The sequence below is a fragment of the Cucurbita pepo genome, chromosome 3, assembly GCF_057944985.1.
Source record: "Cucurbita pepo subsp. pepo isolate OVF chromosome 3, ASM5794498v1, whole genome shotgun sequence".
In the NCBI taxonomy this organism is placed as follows: domain Eukaryota; kingdom Viridiplantae; phylum Streptophyta; class Magnoliopsida; order Cucurbitales; family Cucurbitaceae; genus Cucurbita; species Cucurbita pepo.
This window is the reverse complement of record NC_141800.1, coordinates 2,540,315-2,556,272: the sequence shown is the minus strand read 5'-3', so window position 1 is coordinate 2,556,272 and position 15,958 is coordinate 2,540,315. Positions and strand designations below refer to the sequence as shown.

Sequence of the window (15,958 nt, the reverse complement as noted above, 5' to 3'; positions counted from 1 at the left end):
ATTAAGAAATTAATAATTTACTGACAGTTGAACATTTTAATAATAAAAAAAAGTTAATATGTTTTTTATGGATAAATTTAATCGAGAATTTTAGAAGATTCTAAGCAATTTATCTGTTAATTTCTTATAGATTAAAAATTACAAAAAAAAAAAATAATAATAAAAAATAATGAAGCCCCGACCGACCGTAATCTGACCCGACCCGGTACAGACCGGGCACTGACAGTGCCTTCCCGCTCATTGAAAACCCCTTTCAATTTGAATTTGGACTCTCAACTTTGATTCGGAAGCTTCATTGTCTCTCTCTGATTTCCCTCCAATGGCTTCCCCTTTCGTCTTCCCCCAAACCCTTCGATCTCTCGAACAAGACTACGACGATAATCGCCTATGCGTACAGAATCCTACTGAAGTCGCATCTCTTCCTCCATCTCAACTTGAAGAATTCGTCAAAGGTTCGTCCTCTTCCACTGTTTCACTACTTTTTCCATTTTGGAACACATTCACCCTTAATTTCCCATCTGTACTCTTCATTTGCTCCAATTCCAACAGGCGTTTCATTTGATCTTTCCGACAAGGACCTCTTCTGCGTCGAAGAGCAGGATATTTTCGATCGTGTGTACTCTTTGATTCGGGACTATAGTAACCTCTCTCCCTCCTGTAAATTGAATATTGTTGAGAGTCTCCGGTCTAATTTCAGTGTTCTTCTTCCCAACATTGATTCGCTTGCACGAGCTTCCTCAAGTAATGATGCCGACGCTCCGGTTCTCGATCAGATTGCTTCTTATCGCAATGCTTTTAAAATCTATACGTTTTTCCTTCTCAATATTGTCACCAGTGAGGAATCCAGTGGTAGTAGTAGCAACAATTCAAAGGTTGTCTGCTAATTCCTCTACGTTGGTCATTTTTTGCTTTCGAAATTATTTTTAGTTTGATAAATTTTGTGGTTTTGTTAGCTTGAATCGAATTTCACCCAAGCTCTTTCAATCATGCCTTTAGGTCACCGCTAGTACTCGGAAGAAAATGCCCAGAAGTTCGTGGAATTGGGAACTCCAGAGGGGCCGTATATTAAACTTGATTGCTAATTCAATGGAGATCAACATCTCGTTGCTCTTTGGTTCATCAGACCCGGATGAGAATTATCTGTCTTTTATTGCAAAGTACGTACTATAACTTACTTGTTGAAAACAACTCCCTGGGTATTTACTTGTAATTTTAACACTTTTTACTTGGGTTTTCTTTAGAAACGTGGTCTCAATGTTCGAGAATCCAGTCCTTTTGAAGGATGTTGATTCGAAGGATGCTCTGTGTCGTATAATTGGTGCTTGTTCTACAAAATATCACTTTACGACCCAATCATGTGCCTCAATTATGCACCTTATTCACAAGTATGATTACGTTGTGACTCACGTCGCTGATGCTGTTGCTGGGGCAGAGAAGAAATATTCTGATGGAATCCTGGCAATCTCTCTTATTAGAGACGTTGGAAGGACTAACCCGAAAGACTATGTTAAAGACACAGCTGGGGCTGAAAACATAGGGCGATTCCTAGTAGAGCTCGCTGACAGGCTCCCAAAGTTATTCTCCACCAACATTGGACTTCTGATCCCACATTTTGGTGGTGAATCCTATAAAATAAGGAATGCTCTTGTGGGGGTGCTTGGTAAGTTGATTGCTAAAGCGTTTTGCGACATTGAAGGTGAACTGAGTTGTAAATCTGTTCGTCTTCGAAGCAAGCAGGCAATGCTAGAAATCTTACTTGAACGTTGTCGGGATGTTTCAGCTTACACTAGGAGTCGAGTTATTCAGGTTTGGGCTGACCTATGTGAAGCACATTCTGTTTCTATCGGTTTGTGGAATGAAGTGGCAGCGGTTGCTGCTGGAAGGTTGGAGGATAAGAGTGCAATTGTCAGAAAATCTGCGCTGCAATTGCTCATCACTATGTTGCAGCATAACCCATTTGGTCCACAGCTGCGAATAGCTTCATTTGAAGCAACTTTAGAGCAGTATAAGAAGAAATTAGACGAGCTTGAACCAGAAAAGTCCTCAGAAAATGTGGAAGGTGGCTTGTCATTTGACGACGATATCTTTAATGGTGATGGTGAAGTTGATAATGGCCTTACAGAAGGTGGGGGAGGGAACCAGCAAGATAGTTTGACTGATAGCTATCCTTCTCAAATGGAAGAAGAGGCTGTTCAGAAGGACAATTTGACTTTGGATGTTGGAAACTTGGAGCAGATCAGGGCTTTGGTTGCATCTCTAGAGGCTGGCCTGAGGTTTTCGACATGTATATCAGAAGTAATGCCAATACTAGTTCAGTTAATGGCTTCTTCTTCCGCCACTGACGTTGAGAATACAATTCTTTTGTTGATGAGGTGCAGACAATTCCAAATTGATGGTTCAGAGGCTTGTCTCCGTAAAATGTTGCCATTGGTATGCTTTAGTTTTTTTTTTTTATCAGGGCTTAAAGTTGTCAATTTTTATTTCCTTTTGTTAGATATCGTTCATCATTAATTTGTCGAACAGTTCTTTTGTAGAATAAAATTTTATTATTTTTGTAGGCATTTTCTCAAGATAAATCCATCTATGAAGCCGTTGAGAACGCCTTCATAACAATATATATAACAAAAAACCCAATTGAAACTGCTAAAAGTCTTCTACATCTTGCCATTGATTCAAACATTGGAGATCTTGCAGCTCTGGAGTTTATGATTGATGCCTTGGTATCGAAGGGTGACATATCTGGTAGCACGGTATGTCTCACTATATATCGCTGTTTCTCATCTTTTCTTCGCAAGTTAACAACTTTCTTGGAAGTTTGGCCTGACAATCGTGCTTATAAGGGGCCAGTTACTTGTAGGATATTTTATAATGTTAGAAAAATAGCAAAAAGGTAGTCGACAAAAATTCATTTCCTATTATACTTTACAGTCTGAGTAGCATCTGAATGAGTTGAATAGTAGCTCGGACTCTAAAAGATAAAGTACTAGAGAAAAAAATTCATCTCTATGGTATTCACTTCTTTTATGGAACATTTTTAACTTTAGTATGGCATATACTACCACAATAATTTAAAGAATACGAACTTTATTAGAATGATATGTGAATATATGTATCTTCAAGTAATTGAAGATATCAGATGTGACTAATTAGATCGACATGCCTATGATGGGGTACAGAGTTTAAGTTCGGTTGTCTTATGATGACATCTGAAAAGTTAGTTTGTTAGCTGTCGTGATTTTAGCTTGCTTGTTAATGGTGCATCGATCTCCACAATAATCCGTGGTCTATGAGTTTCTACCATGGAGTGTATAAGATAATTAATGAAGTGTTTATTTTTAATTTTTTTTCTTCTCTCCAGATATCAGCTTTATGGGATTTCTTTTGCTTTAATGTTGGTGGAACCACAGCAGAGCAAAGCCGGGGTGCTTTATCTGTTCTTTGCATGGCATCAAAATCATCTGCTGCTATTGTTGGCTCTCATATACAGGATATTATAGACATCGGGTTTGGTCGATGGTCTAAGGTGGACCCTTTACTTGCCAGGACAGCCTGCATTGCCATCCAAAAACTGTCTGAAGATGACAAAAAGAAGTTGTTGGCTGGTAATGGCAACCGGGTGTTCGATAAGCTGGAAAGCTTGATTACTAGTTCTTGGCTTCCAGAGAATATATGGTATGCTGCTGTTGATAAAGCCATAGCAGCTATATATTCAATTCATCCGTCTCCTGAAAACATAGCAGCAAATTTGGTTAAAAAATCTCTTACTTCTGTTTTTAATGGTAACAAGGAAGTTCACCTGCAAACTGACATTGAAGGTGGCGAAGGTGACATATTAACTACTGTCCAAATTGAGAAACTTAGTAGATATTTATTTATTGCAAGTCATGTAGCCATGAACCAGCTAGTATACATCGAATCGTGCACCCGAAAGATCCAGAAACAAAAAGCGAAGTATAAAATGGCTGATGGTCAGACTGTACACGGTAATGGTGCAACAGTGGCTAATGGCGTGAAGGTGAGTTCTCCGTTTGTATAATGAGTCAGTTATGGGACGAGGATAAAGTTACGTCTTCCATTTATTTTTACTATCTACCAACTTTATTTTTGTAATATAAAATGTGACACTGATTCTTGCAGGAAAATGGCATAAATGCTGAGCTAGGCCTTGCTGCTTCTGAAGATGCAATTATTGATTCTCTTTCAGAGAAGGCAGAAAAAGAAATTGTTTTTGGTAATTCAGGAGGGAAGAATTTAATAGGGCAATGTGCACCGTTTCTTTCCAAACTTTGCAGAAATTTCAGCCTACTGCATAAGGTGAATGTTTGTGATCCATTTTACATCTATACTATGGATGAATGTTTTATTCATTAGTTTGTTCGTTGCTTAGCTGGTCTTTTGGGCACACTGGACTGAGACACTGCTCAGGATTCGCCATATTGTGGGAATGTTCATTTGTTTCTCTTTGGTTGTGATGTTTTGCCATGTGAACTTTTACATTATGTTTATTCCTTTATACATTCAAATATGTCCAAGTAATTGCAAAAATGCAGAGCTTTTGAGTCGTATGATTTGTATGGATAGTTGTAACATGTTAGCGGCATACTACTTTTGTGCTTTGTGTGCACATTTCAAATATTAAAACCAACGTTATTTTTTATTTCTATTATTTTTATGAATGTTGAAAATGTAATTTGAATTGTTCTTACTGTCTGTTATTTCCATCTGCAGTTCCCAGATCTACAAGCATCTGCAATGCTTGCTTTATGTCGTTTAATGATCATTGATGCAGATTTTTGGTGAGACCCCTCTCTCTCTCTCTCTCTCTCTCTCTCTCTCTCTCTATCTCTGGTGTAAAGATTTCCTAACTTTCATGAAATGAACTTTCAGCAATGCAAATCTTCAACTTCTTTTCACGGTTGTAGAAACCGCACCATCAGATATTGTCCGTTCCAATTGTACTATTGCATTAGGAGATTTGGCTGTTCGTTTCCCTAATCTCTTGGAACCGTGGACTGAGAATATGTATGCGAGATTGAAGGATCCTTCGAATTCTGTTCGGAAGAATGCTGTATTGGTGCTTTCTCATCTCATATTAAATGATATGATGAAGGTTTGAATGGTGGAATACTGTTAGTTTGTCTTAATTTGTCTATCATATTTGAAGTAGACTAATTTGATACTTGTGCATGTGCTTAGGTAAAAGGTTACATAAATGAAATGACTCTACGTTTAGAAGATGATGATGAGAGAATATCGAATCTGGCGAAACTATTTTTTCATGAGCTGTCTAAGAAAGGTATTGTTTATAACATCAATGAACTTTTTAATAACGCTCACATTCTGTTCACTACTTGAACATGTTTTTGGTCATACAAAATTCTTATTGTCATCCCCTTATCTACAGGAGCAAATCCTATATACAATCTACTGCCAGATATATTAGGAAAACTCTCTAATCAGAACCTACCGAGAGAGTCCTTCTGTAATATTATGCAATTCTTGATTGGCTCCATCAAGAAGGTAAGGGAAATTTGATCGAAGAGATGTAACTAATCTTAACTTATATTTCTAAAACTAACTACTTGTTACGCTTTTCTAGGACAAACAAATGTGTTTCTAAAACTGACTACTTGTTATGTTTTTCTAGGACAAACAAATGGAGTCACTCGTCGAAAAGCTTTGCAATAGGTTTAGTGGAGTTTCAGGTATTAATTTTCAACTTTTCACTCCTTGTGCACGTTTTTCAATTTATAATTTTCTGTGTATTTCAAATTTATAATGTCCCACTACAATACTAGCTAAGTTTTGAATTTTGTACTTGCTTCTTGGTATGACTTCTATGATTTATGCAACAAATTGTATAATACAGAATTGTTAATACCCAATACTTTATTGTTGATGCATTTTTTATTTTGTTTTAGTTGTACTCAAGTACTTTAATACTAGTAGTAGGGAAGCTTTCAAATGCTATGGGTCATAGTTTTGTGATGCATTATTGAAGTTAGTCCATTGGTGAATGTATCAACTGTCAAGTTAAGTTATTTCGTTTAGAAGGTCAATAAACTTAAGTTACTTATGCCAAAAGTCATTCAAGTTCATCCCGAGTAGGGGTTAGTAATTGATAAGAGATGACATTAGCTCAAGGTCCAATTGGAACGGGGTCGTCCAAGATATACGAGGAGCTTGCTGGAAAATAGGATTCTTGCCAAAAAGAAGGAAAATAGAGAATGAGGAAGAAGAAGATATAAACCATCTCTTTTGAATTTTAATGTCTTCTCTACTTAACCAACCATTATTGGCTATAATCTTACTTTTTGGTATCAAGTATCAAGTTCTCCAACTAACCATATGATGATGTTTTGAAGCTTATGACTGTTATCCGTTTGCAGATGTTAAACAGTGGGAATACATTTCATATTGCCTTTCTCAACTAGGCTTCACGGAAAAGGGAATGAAAAAGTTGATAGATTCATTCAAGACATACGAACATGCTGTTTCTGAGGACTCTGTAATGGAACATTTCAAGAGTATCATAAGCAAGGTATGAGGTTATTGGCTAGAACGTACACACCCTGACATTTGAATTATGAAGTCTCATCTCTCCATACTTTATTTCAGAGCAAGAAATTTGCTAAACCAGAACTGAAGTTGTGCATTGAAGAATTCGAAGAAAAGCTTAACAAGACTCATATAGAAAGGAAGGAGCAGGAAGCTACTGCTAGAAACGCCCAAGTTCATCAACAGAGGATTGGTAATATTGAAACTTCTTCTGTGGCAGCAAAAAATGAAGAAGATGCTCCGAAGTCCGAAATCACCGAAGGTTGGTTTAAGCCACCAACTCATTTCCATTGTTCTTTTTTCCCGTGTTCCTCAGTTCCTCAGTTCCTTGGCTCTAAATACGTATTAGGAAGCATTAAAGTTGCATATTATTGTTCTCATGCCTAATGTTTTGTTCTGAATATGCATTAGGTACGAGGAATACCACAAAATATGCACCCCCGCCCCTATTTTGTATGTTCTAAACAGTCTAATACCATAATTTTTAGGAACTTTAACATTAGAAGATCATCCTTGCAGATGAAAACACTGAATCATCTGAAGATGCTGAATCTATAAATGACAATTCAGAAGCTAAGTTCGTTGAGTCGGAAGATTCTGGCACCTTCAGTGAGCTGACAGGCCCGGAAACATGTAATACTGAAATTAAACCTTTCCAAGTTAAGAATGAAGGTATTGTGAGCCCAAGAAGTTGATTGTTTTATCTCTTTTGAGATTTCAAGAATCAAGAATCAAGAATCAAGAATTTCCATTGATACGTTGCCTGTCTGCCGTCTTGCAGGGTCCTCCAAATTGCGAGTTACGAGAAGCTCACGTAGACGAGACACTTCAGCGAGAACTTAGTGTCGTCTCTTGTAAGTTCATTCTGACTATGCAACAAATCTAATGAAGTAGTTTCTTTTAGAACACTATGTAGCTTGATTTTATAAGAGTATTTTAAGTTTCAATCTGATCTCATCTGTTATGTAATATTGTTTTATTTGTTGACTAATCATTCAGGTTCTTCAGTTGCAAGGAATGTGAGAAGCAATTAAGCAAACTAGGTCTTGTGGATTATGTGAAATACGAAGCAAGGTTGATATACTTTTGTACTTAAAAACAGACCCAAAAGCATTTATCAAATGGTTTTGTGAAGAGGAAACGTGCTGTTGTAAAATATTTTAATCAAAATTCAACTCGCTTGAGATCATAAACTATTTGGTTCGTTCAAAGATCATAAACTAAACAAAACAAACGAAAATGAGTCTAATATAGGATAGTTTAGATACAATGTCATCTAAATATTGTCGCATTTACTTTCGACCGAAAAGGAAAAAGAAACAACACAACTACAAATAATCCTATGAAAATGAAAAGATAATTAACTGAAGAGGCCAAAACCAAAGCTGAGAAGCAGAATATGCCTTTACATACATTTCTGAAGTTGACCCAAACAAAGCTTTACCACTACATATTGTGATGTCAGTATAATCTGAAGCATGTGTTTTTTTTTTCTTGTCTTTCCTTTTTTTAAAAAAAAAAAAAATTCAAATCTGATGCATTTCCAGTTTGATACTTCCCCAAACATTATTAGTCCATCCCCTTTTCCTCCAAAAGAAATTAAAGACCTGCATTAGTAATTAAAAACGAACATGACAAGTCGACCATCAGCAGAGAAATTCAAAACTTACAAATTAGACTAGAATCCTATTTCGATCATCATTACGTTTCATACATAAGTCGTCTACAGTGAAAATATTTGAAAATGACTGATGGAATAAAGCCGAGTTTCAGAGAGATGAAATAGGGTTAAAAAAGAGTATACCTTAATCTAACCAAACAGATATTAAGGACTCATGAATCACTTCCAAAGTCCTCACAACTCAAGCCTTCTGATATGGTATCCAACGACTTCTTATTATCTCCTAAGCATGCAAAACACGATGGAGTCAGTAATCATTCTAGAAAACAAATGGCAAGTTTAGGTACATAATTTGCACCTTGATGATCCATGAAGTTCTCGGTTTCTGTAGCGAGAAAAGGAGATCTAGCGTAGCTCTCCAGTATATCTGATATTAACAAAAGCAAGATATTGGTATTGAGCAGAGTTTTGTTATATTTTATACCATCAAACAAAGTTATACCCTCTAATGTTTATCAAAGAATGCTATATCGGATTTTTTTAACATACGATTGCCAGCTTGGTATAAGAACAGCAAGCAAACACCACAGACCTGAACTCTGGGAAAAGTCCGCAGTTAGATCTGATAGGCTGAAATTCCGAGGAATCTGACCAAGAAATCCGAAAGAGGAAGTATCCGGTTCCAGCAGTGCTTCATTTATGGGTTGACCACTGGACTCCATGCCAGAGTAAGGTACCACGGATACGTCCCCTATTGTTTGGCGTGCTTCCACCACATTACCATCAACGCTCCCAAACATGTAAGAGGAATTGCCTGAATATCCAACTTCTGTTTTTATTGTCCTACCATTCATACCTATATTTGAGCTTTGGGTTGGAAGTACAGATGGTGGTGCTTCGATCCTACTCGCACGTGCAGACATGTCAACTGTTGAATGGATTCTTGAATGCAATGACACAGCACCATTGGGAAACGCATTGTTGGGCATGCTGTTGCCAAAAGGATGCTGCACATTATTCTGCTTCAATGAAGATACTGTATATGTTGGATTCTGGTGCACTGTTCAAAGATGGAATGCCAACATCTATTATAGTTAATCCTCATATTTGGTCTAGAAGATAAAATAATAACTTGAGAAACATGCATGAAAGCTCCTTCCCTAAGGGCTTGTGAAAACTTTTTAAGACGTTTAGAAGATTTGAAACATTAACTTGACAATTCTTTGCTTAGTTTGAACCAGGTCTCTAACGGATTGGGCATATCCTAATGCATATAGAGCATTATCTATTAAAAAAAGTATAAAACCTCAGATCAAAATATCACAACTTAACACAATAGCGCTTTTTGCCAGAAATTAACTATCCACGTCCAGTAAGTGAAGCAAAGTTAAGCCAGGATCGTCAATGATGTTTACTACTTATTAGTTACTTGCTGAAAAAGGGATCACAGCAAAAGAAGTCATGGCCTCTTTTCCTTGATACGATTTGTTGTATATCTGAATTACATGGGAAAAAAATAGTGATTTTTCATTTCAATTTAACTCAACTATCAGAACCCACAGTTTAGGGATCAAAAAGAGAGTACAAGAGTATCATGACATGATCATGTCTTCCCTTGTCTCATTTCTCCAGTTTCAACTAGCCACCAACTATTTTATATTGGACAAAATAAATGAGATAAATCACACTATGTATTGACATTATTATATTATAGAAGAAAAGGAGTGACGTGCAATAACTATAATAAATTACAAATGCAGGACATTTCCAGATGAAAACCATTAGAAACTTAACAAAAGAAGGGAAAAAAGAAAAAAGAAAAAAAAAACAAAGAAAAAGGCGAACAAAGCAGGACAATTGAATCAGACTCACTTTGTTGGACGAGTGATCCATTGGAGGCAGGCAAGGGAGTAATTCCAGTTTCTTGTATTTGCATCATTCGAACTTGTTGCTCGAGCAACCTGTTGAATTCAACTATCTGACGCTTCACCATTAACCTCAGATAATACTCCCTGAAGAATTCACGATTCTCTTCTTCAAGTTTTTGCCAAACTAGAGCGCAAGAAATACATTAAATTGCTGTAAGACAGTAGGAATATCTACCATAGAAAACGACTAATCCAGAATTATTATTATCAACTGTCTAACAGCTAAGTGACAAAGCAAATACTACATCAAACTAACAAAAAATTTAGCATGACAGTTTTAGTTCTGATATAATAATCCTCTCATCAACACCTCTCACAATTTCAATTGTATGTGCAAGGGAGCAGAAAGGTAGCAAGAAACATAAACTCGTCGTTACCAAGTTCTGTAAAACCAGGCTCGATTTTTGCTTGGTTCAGTAGTGTTTCCACAACTTCCTTTTGGTTCATATATAGCTGAAGGCATCGTTCAATAAGATTTTGCACCTAGCAGCAGACAGAAAGGAAATAATGTAGCACACCATTATCTCATAAAAGTAAATTTGGATGATCAAAGAAAAAAATGTCTTCATAACGATTAGGACAAACAAAACTGCAGCAGAATGAAAAGTAGCGGGAGGGGGAGTTGATAAGTGACTGACCAAGAACACGTCAGCTTACCAGTTGGATATCTTGGCGCGAGACTCTTCTCATTGATCCACTCGACATTCTTATTGATTATTCACCACTTTCCTCTACTACAGATTCTGAAGAATACCAATTACTGGAGATGGATAGTATGGGACCAAGGCAGGCTGTTCAATGCATCAAATAAGTTGAATGACAAAACCAAAAGGAAAATATAATCAAGGTTCACGTCGAAAAGTGTAAAATAAGTACACGTGAAATGAAAGAACAAATCTATCATGTCATGCATCAAGGAATATTCTTCACTCAAAGGGAATACTGTAGAAAAGTCGACTGGAGGAATAAATTCTAGGTTAAAATTAAATAATCAGAAAAAGAAATATTTTGGAAGAAGGTAAAACACTTGTCCTATGTGGAATCATCAAGAAATACTTTACATATACAGAGTTTTCTTGCACTGCTCCTTAACTTTTCATTACTATTTTCTCTCATGTCCACACTGTCTGCATGTTGGCTATCTTTTTTTCAGGTGATAAACCAAAAATTCATTGAGAAAAATGAAAGAATAGACTCTGATTCAACAAAATCAAACAAAAGGGACTTCAAGAACTAACTACAAAAACAAACTCTAATTCAACAAAATCAAACAATATCATAATTACAAAAAGACCTAGTAATCCAAGTCCGCCTAAGACCATTAAACCTCACCCCCTCACAAGCCTCAACACACGACCTCTCAACCCTGAGAATCCCATTATTATTAGCAGAGGAATGATATAATGGCTTGCGTTAAACTGACAAGGATGTATTATGGACACAAGCTACTCCAACGATGCAAATCAATCAAGTGAAATCCTTGAATTCGGTAACAAAAATAATACCAAACAAAACAAAAAAAAAAAAGGAACTATTCAGAACAACCTTAAACCTAGACCAAACCCTGTTATTCATGTTGATCACCTGACCCTATCAAATAATGATTCGGACATCCAATATCCTTTTCTTTCTTTTTTTTAATACATTCGACCCTCGACCTGAAACGGTGATGCACAAGATTTGCGGTTAATTCCGCATGCGTAAACAATGATGGCAATAAAAATCAAACAACCATAAATCCAAAAAAAATAAAACGAGCGTCCACAGTCAACAGAATAAACTATCACGAAGGTCATAGTCGAAAAATCACATCGTTCCTCAACGATTCCACCTCAATGACGTCCAACAACCATAAAACTTAAAACAGGGGGAGGAAAAACCCTAAAAGAGCTCCAAACTGGGAAAAATAAACGAACAAGTGGCGGTAATAAGAAGAAGCGGAGATAAAATCGCAAGAAGAAGAAGAAGAAGAAGAAGCAAAAATCAAAAAGTAAATTGGGAGAAAATTAAGAACTCCAGTTTCAGAGTCGGTGGGGATCATACCTGAATCGGATTGGAAGAGGAGAAACAAGTTGGAGGGAAGTTCATAAGAGGAAGAATTAGGAACAGGGAGAGAGAGAAAGTGACGAAGGAATCGAGTAGAAATGAAGGATTTGATGAATGAATGAATGAATTTATTTATTCTTGCTTTTTTTGGGTCTGCTTTGATCGCCTCTTCCTCTGGTTTCGATTCCATTCATCGGTAATAGTTTTCATATTTTGGCCAAGCTTTTTTTTAATTATTATTATTATTATTTATTTATATCCAAGCTGTATTTTTTAAATGAAAAAACCTACAGCTTTTCCACGTGGAAATGAGCAAACCGGGCCCACCTAACACCCAATTGGATAAACTCAGTGGCTACGCCCCGCATGATCGAAACTTGGACGATTTATAAAATTACATCCAAATCCCATTTTTTACCCCTCACAGTAAATTGATCGAAACTATTCATACGATATTATGCTCATGGCTTTGCTTTGGGCTTCCCTAAGAGGCTTGGTACCAATGGAGATAATATTTCTCCCTTATAAACCCATGTCCTTCCACTAAATTAATCAACGTGGGACTCACTCCCAATAATCTTCAACACTTTCCAGAGTAACATTCAAAAGATAATAGATAGACGTTTTCGTCCATTTTTTTAACTTTTGTTTTATAAACGTTAAGGATATTAATACTAATTTTAAAAATTCATGAATATTTAAAAAATAGAATTCTTGTACGGAGTATTTTTTATTTTAAAAGAAATATTAATTAAACGGTGTAAAGATTAAGGTTATTTTGGAGATAAAATAGTAAAGGTTTTCATCTAAAGGTAATATATTTTTTATTTTTAAGTATAAGGATATAATTAAAACTAAAAAAAATTAAAATAGATGAATATAAATTTTAAGAGTATTTAAAAATAAATAAATAAATGAATTCCTTATTAGGTCAAATCTCGAAAATGGTAGACTTATTAAGACCATAACAGTATTTTAACCTAACTTTTTTTTAAATTTTATATATTATATAAATGTCAATTTCACTGTCCATAAAAATAAAAATATTTAATTGATTAAGAAATCTATCTAGAGAATATTTTGAAAGATCTAACCAAATAAATCAATAAAAGATTATATTCAAACTTTTAAAATAAAAATAAATAAATTAAAATCAAATACAAATACAATTTTTTTAACATATTTTTTTAATATAGTAATTGATATTTTATAGGAATAGTTAATGAGTATTATTAAATAGGCATTTTTTGGGAATATTAATTTTAGTTACCATTTATTTTTTAGTTCATTTTCTATTAGATTAAAAGATAATTAAACTAATCATAATTAGATTAATAGAGAGAAGATAATCTAAACTAATTAAAATAATTAAAACTATAAATAAAAACATAAAAGGTCGATTTTTTTTTTTTTTTTTTTTTTGTCGATTTAAAACTTTTTAAAATAAAAAAATATTAAATATAAATTTAGAAGACACAAAATTGAAATTTTTGTATAATAAATCTCCATAGTAAAAAAAAGAAAAGAAAAAAAAAAAAAAAAAACTTCCTCTAATTTTCAGAACCTCTATGTACAATTTCTCTCATGGCGCCTCACCATTAATCAACACGATCAATTCACAGTCGCGACGCCATTGCTATTGTACCTTATTCTTCTTCTTCTGTCCTCTCCTACACCTTCTTCATCCATCCCCGCCTTTCTCTTGTTGTTACTGTTCATTTGAATCTGTTGTTGTTGTTGTTGTTGTTTTTCAACCGATTCGAATTCGGTCTCTGTTGTTTCTTCTTCTTCTTCTTCTTGATTTTGATCCTTGAATTTCGTCTTCATTATGTGTGGTTTCAGTTTATTCACATCGCACAATCGAACTGGCTTCAGGAAGAACTCTTCCGCGCCTTCTTCTAAACATCTGCTTCGAACATCAATCAAATTCAATTACATCAGTTTCTGATCAAGCGATATCAGAGATCGATGCATTAAAGAAGAAATTGCAAATCGATTCTTGATTCCTTACCTGCTGATTCTCGAAGGTAAGTTTTCGGATGACATTATCACCACTGGTATGTTTCTAAGAGACGTCGATTCCTGCAAATTCACAGAAATTGTTAGATTTACGTCCATTCATTTGTCCTCTGTTTGTGTTTGTTTGTTTTTCAAGGAAAACAGATTTTCCAGTTAAGTTCCAGACGTAGTGATTAGACAAATTCCTAATTAGTCTCTCTGTTTGTTTCCAGAGAAAAACAGATTTTCCAGGAAAGTTTCAGGAGTAGTGATTAGGCAAATTCCTAACTAGTTCTGTTTGTTTCCAGAGAAAAAACAGATTTTCCAGGAAAGTTCCAGGAGTAGTGAATAAGCAAGTTCCTAATTAGTCTCTCTGTTTGTTTCCAAAGAAAAACAGATTTTCCAGGAAAGTATTGAGAATAACAGCATAACACAGATCTAATTGACTAGAAAGGAAACAGAAGAAAGTTAGTGAGAAAATATTCTCTGAGAATTTTCCTCAAACAAGTGGCGGGTTGACAAACGCATTCTTCAGAAAAATCCAAAAAAAAAAAAAAAAAAAAAAAAAAAAACAGAGAAAGAAGAAGAACAACAGCAACAACAAAGAGTAGAACTAAGAAACTATAGAACATCTTCCTTTATTTCTTTCTTTCTTTCTTTCTTTCCCTCTTACCTTAACTTTCTTGAGCAAATCGAAGCCAGTCATCCCAGGCATGCAGTAATCAGTAATGATAAGATTCACTTCCACTTCCTGAAAACAAAAACTCACAAAATTTCAGAAACAGAAGAAGAAAATGGAATGAAAAGGAACGAATCCAAATCCGAAATAGAATAACCTGATGATGAATGTTGGAGGAGGAAGAAGAAGAAGAAGAAGAAGAAGGAGATTTGAAGTTTGTATGTTGATGTTCTTCAATCAAACCCAGAAATTCCAAGGCCTTGCTCCCTGAATCAACCGTAGTAACTACAGAAACCAAATCAAACAAAGAATTCACCAAACCAATTCCTAAACAAACAGAAATTGGATTAAAAAAGAAAGAAGATAGAAAAATACCTTGATATGAGGAGGTTTTGAGCAGCCTCTCGATGAGCTTCCTATCTATGAGGCTATCATCGACGGCAAGCACATGGAACTGAGAATCGGCAGCCATAACCATGATTGCCCCAAATTCAGAATCAGAGAGAGAGAGAGAATGGGAAATTGGTGGGTTTGCGTTGGTTTTAAGAGGAAGGGAGGAGGGGGAAAAAAATGACCCACCACGATTAACATCTCACGAAGCAAGATCCGACCGCATTTTGTTGCAAATCTTCCGAATTTTTTATTTTTTATTTTTTTGAATTGAAAGGCAAGCAATTGATATATATATATATATATATATTAGATATAAGAAAACAACAAAATAAAAAAGAAAAAGAAAAAGAAAAATAAAAGGGGGAGAATAGTATTTATTATTATTATTTATATATGAGACGAATCGTCCCCAATATCTTCCCAAGTGATCGGGAAGTGGGACATGCTTCTTCAATTATTATTATTTTTTCTATAATGGACACAAGAATTGGGATTTGTTTCAAGATTTCTTCCTATTTACTTTTTAATTAATTTTGTTTTCATCCCATGCTTTTTTTTTTTTTTTTTCTTTCTTTCTTCCATTAAATTATAATTTTTATCCACTTGATTTTGACCTACGAAGTTTAAAAAATATTATCAAATATTTTTAAATATCTTTTGTAATCTTTCAATTTTTATTTAATTTATTACCATACGAAGACGTGTGAATACAATAGTTTCATTTTCAAAAGATAA

At 35.0% G+C, this 15,958-nt stretch overlaps 3 protein-coding genes across 8 annotated transcripts; 1 reads left to right on the top strand and 2 right to left on the bottom strand.

Moving 5' to 3' along the window:
• The first annotated feature begins 108 nt into the window (after window positions 1–108).
• LOC111790838 (binding protein) lies at window positions 109–7,699 on the top strand. The gene is made up of 17 exons (XM_023671924.2): window positions 109–452; window positions 550–872; window positions 997–1,157; window positions 1,242–2,430; window positions 2,559–2,750; window positions 3,359–4,015; window positions 4,138–4,314; window positions 4,729–4,796; window positions 4,888–5,110; window positions 5,197–5,296; window positions 5,405–5,520; window positions 5,648–5,705; window positions 6,390–6,541; window positions 6,619–6,820; window positions 7,078–7,230; window positions 7,340–7,412; window positions 7,558–7,699. Exons 1-16 carry the CDS (start codon window positions 320–322, stop codon window positions 7,399–7,401), a joined length of 3,966 nt encoding a protein of 1,321 aa, XP_023527692.2. The 5' UTR covers window positions 109–319; the 3' UTR covers window positions 7,402–7,412; window positions 7,558–7,699.
• Window positions 7,700–7,779: 80 nt separating this feature from the next.
• LOC111790839 (uncharacterized) lies at window positions 7,780–12,365 on the bottom strand. Of its 5 annotated transcripts, none has more exons than XM_087121954.1 (9): window positions 12,151–12,365; window positions 10,765–10,898; window positions 10,485–10,590; window positions 10,052–10,231; window positions 9,036–9,239; window positions 8,772–8,945; window positions 8,538–8,606; window positions 8,363–8,462; window positions 7,780–8,165 (listed from the first exon to the last, which is right to left on the bottom strand). In XM_087121954.1, exons 2-8 carry the CDS (start codon window positions 10,810–10,812, stop codon window positions 8,392–8,394), a joined length of 852 nt encoding a protein of 283 aa, XP_086978080.1. In that variant the 5' UTR covers window positions 10,813–10,898; window positions 12,151–12,365; the 3' UTR covers window positions 7,780–8,165; window positions 8,363–8,391. The 5 variants fall into 5 exon arrangements, with proteins under 5 accessions (XP_086978080.1, XP_086978081.1, XP_023527693.2 ...); XM_087121955.1 differs by having other exon boundaries at window positions 8,772–8,930; XM_023671925.2 differs by having other exon boundaries at window positions 8,772–9,239.
• A 1,223-nt stretch (window positions 12,366–13,588) lies between these two features.
• Window positions 13,589–15,480, bottom strand: ARR9 (response regulator 9). 2 transcript variants are annotated; one of them, XM_023672198.2, is made up of 5 exons: window positions 15,206–15,480; window positions 14,988–15,115; window positions 14,825–14,902; window positions 14,165–14,235; window positions 13,589–14,062 (listed from the first exon to the last, which is right to left on the bottom strand). In XM_023672198.2, exons 1-5 carry the CDS (start codon window positions 15,306–15,308, stop codon window positions 13,765–13,767), a joined length of 678 nt encoding a protein of 225 aa, XP_023527966.2. In that variant the 5' UTR covers window positions 15,309–15,480; the 3' UTR covers window positions 13,589–13,764. The 2 variants fall into 2 exon arrangements, with proteins under 2 accessions (XP_023527966.2, XP_023527965.2); XM_023672197.2 differs by having other exon boundaries at window positions 13,589–14,059; window positions 15,206–15,477.
• Window positions 15,481–15,958: the final 478 nt, after the last annotated feature.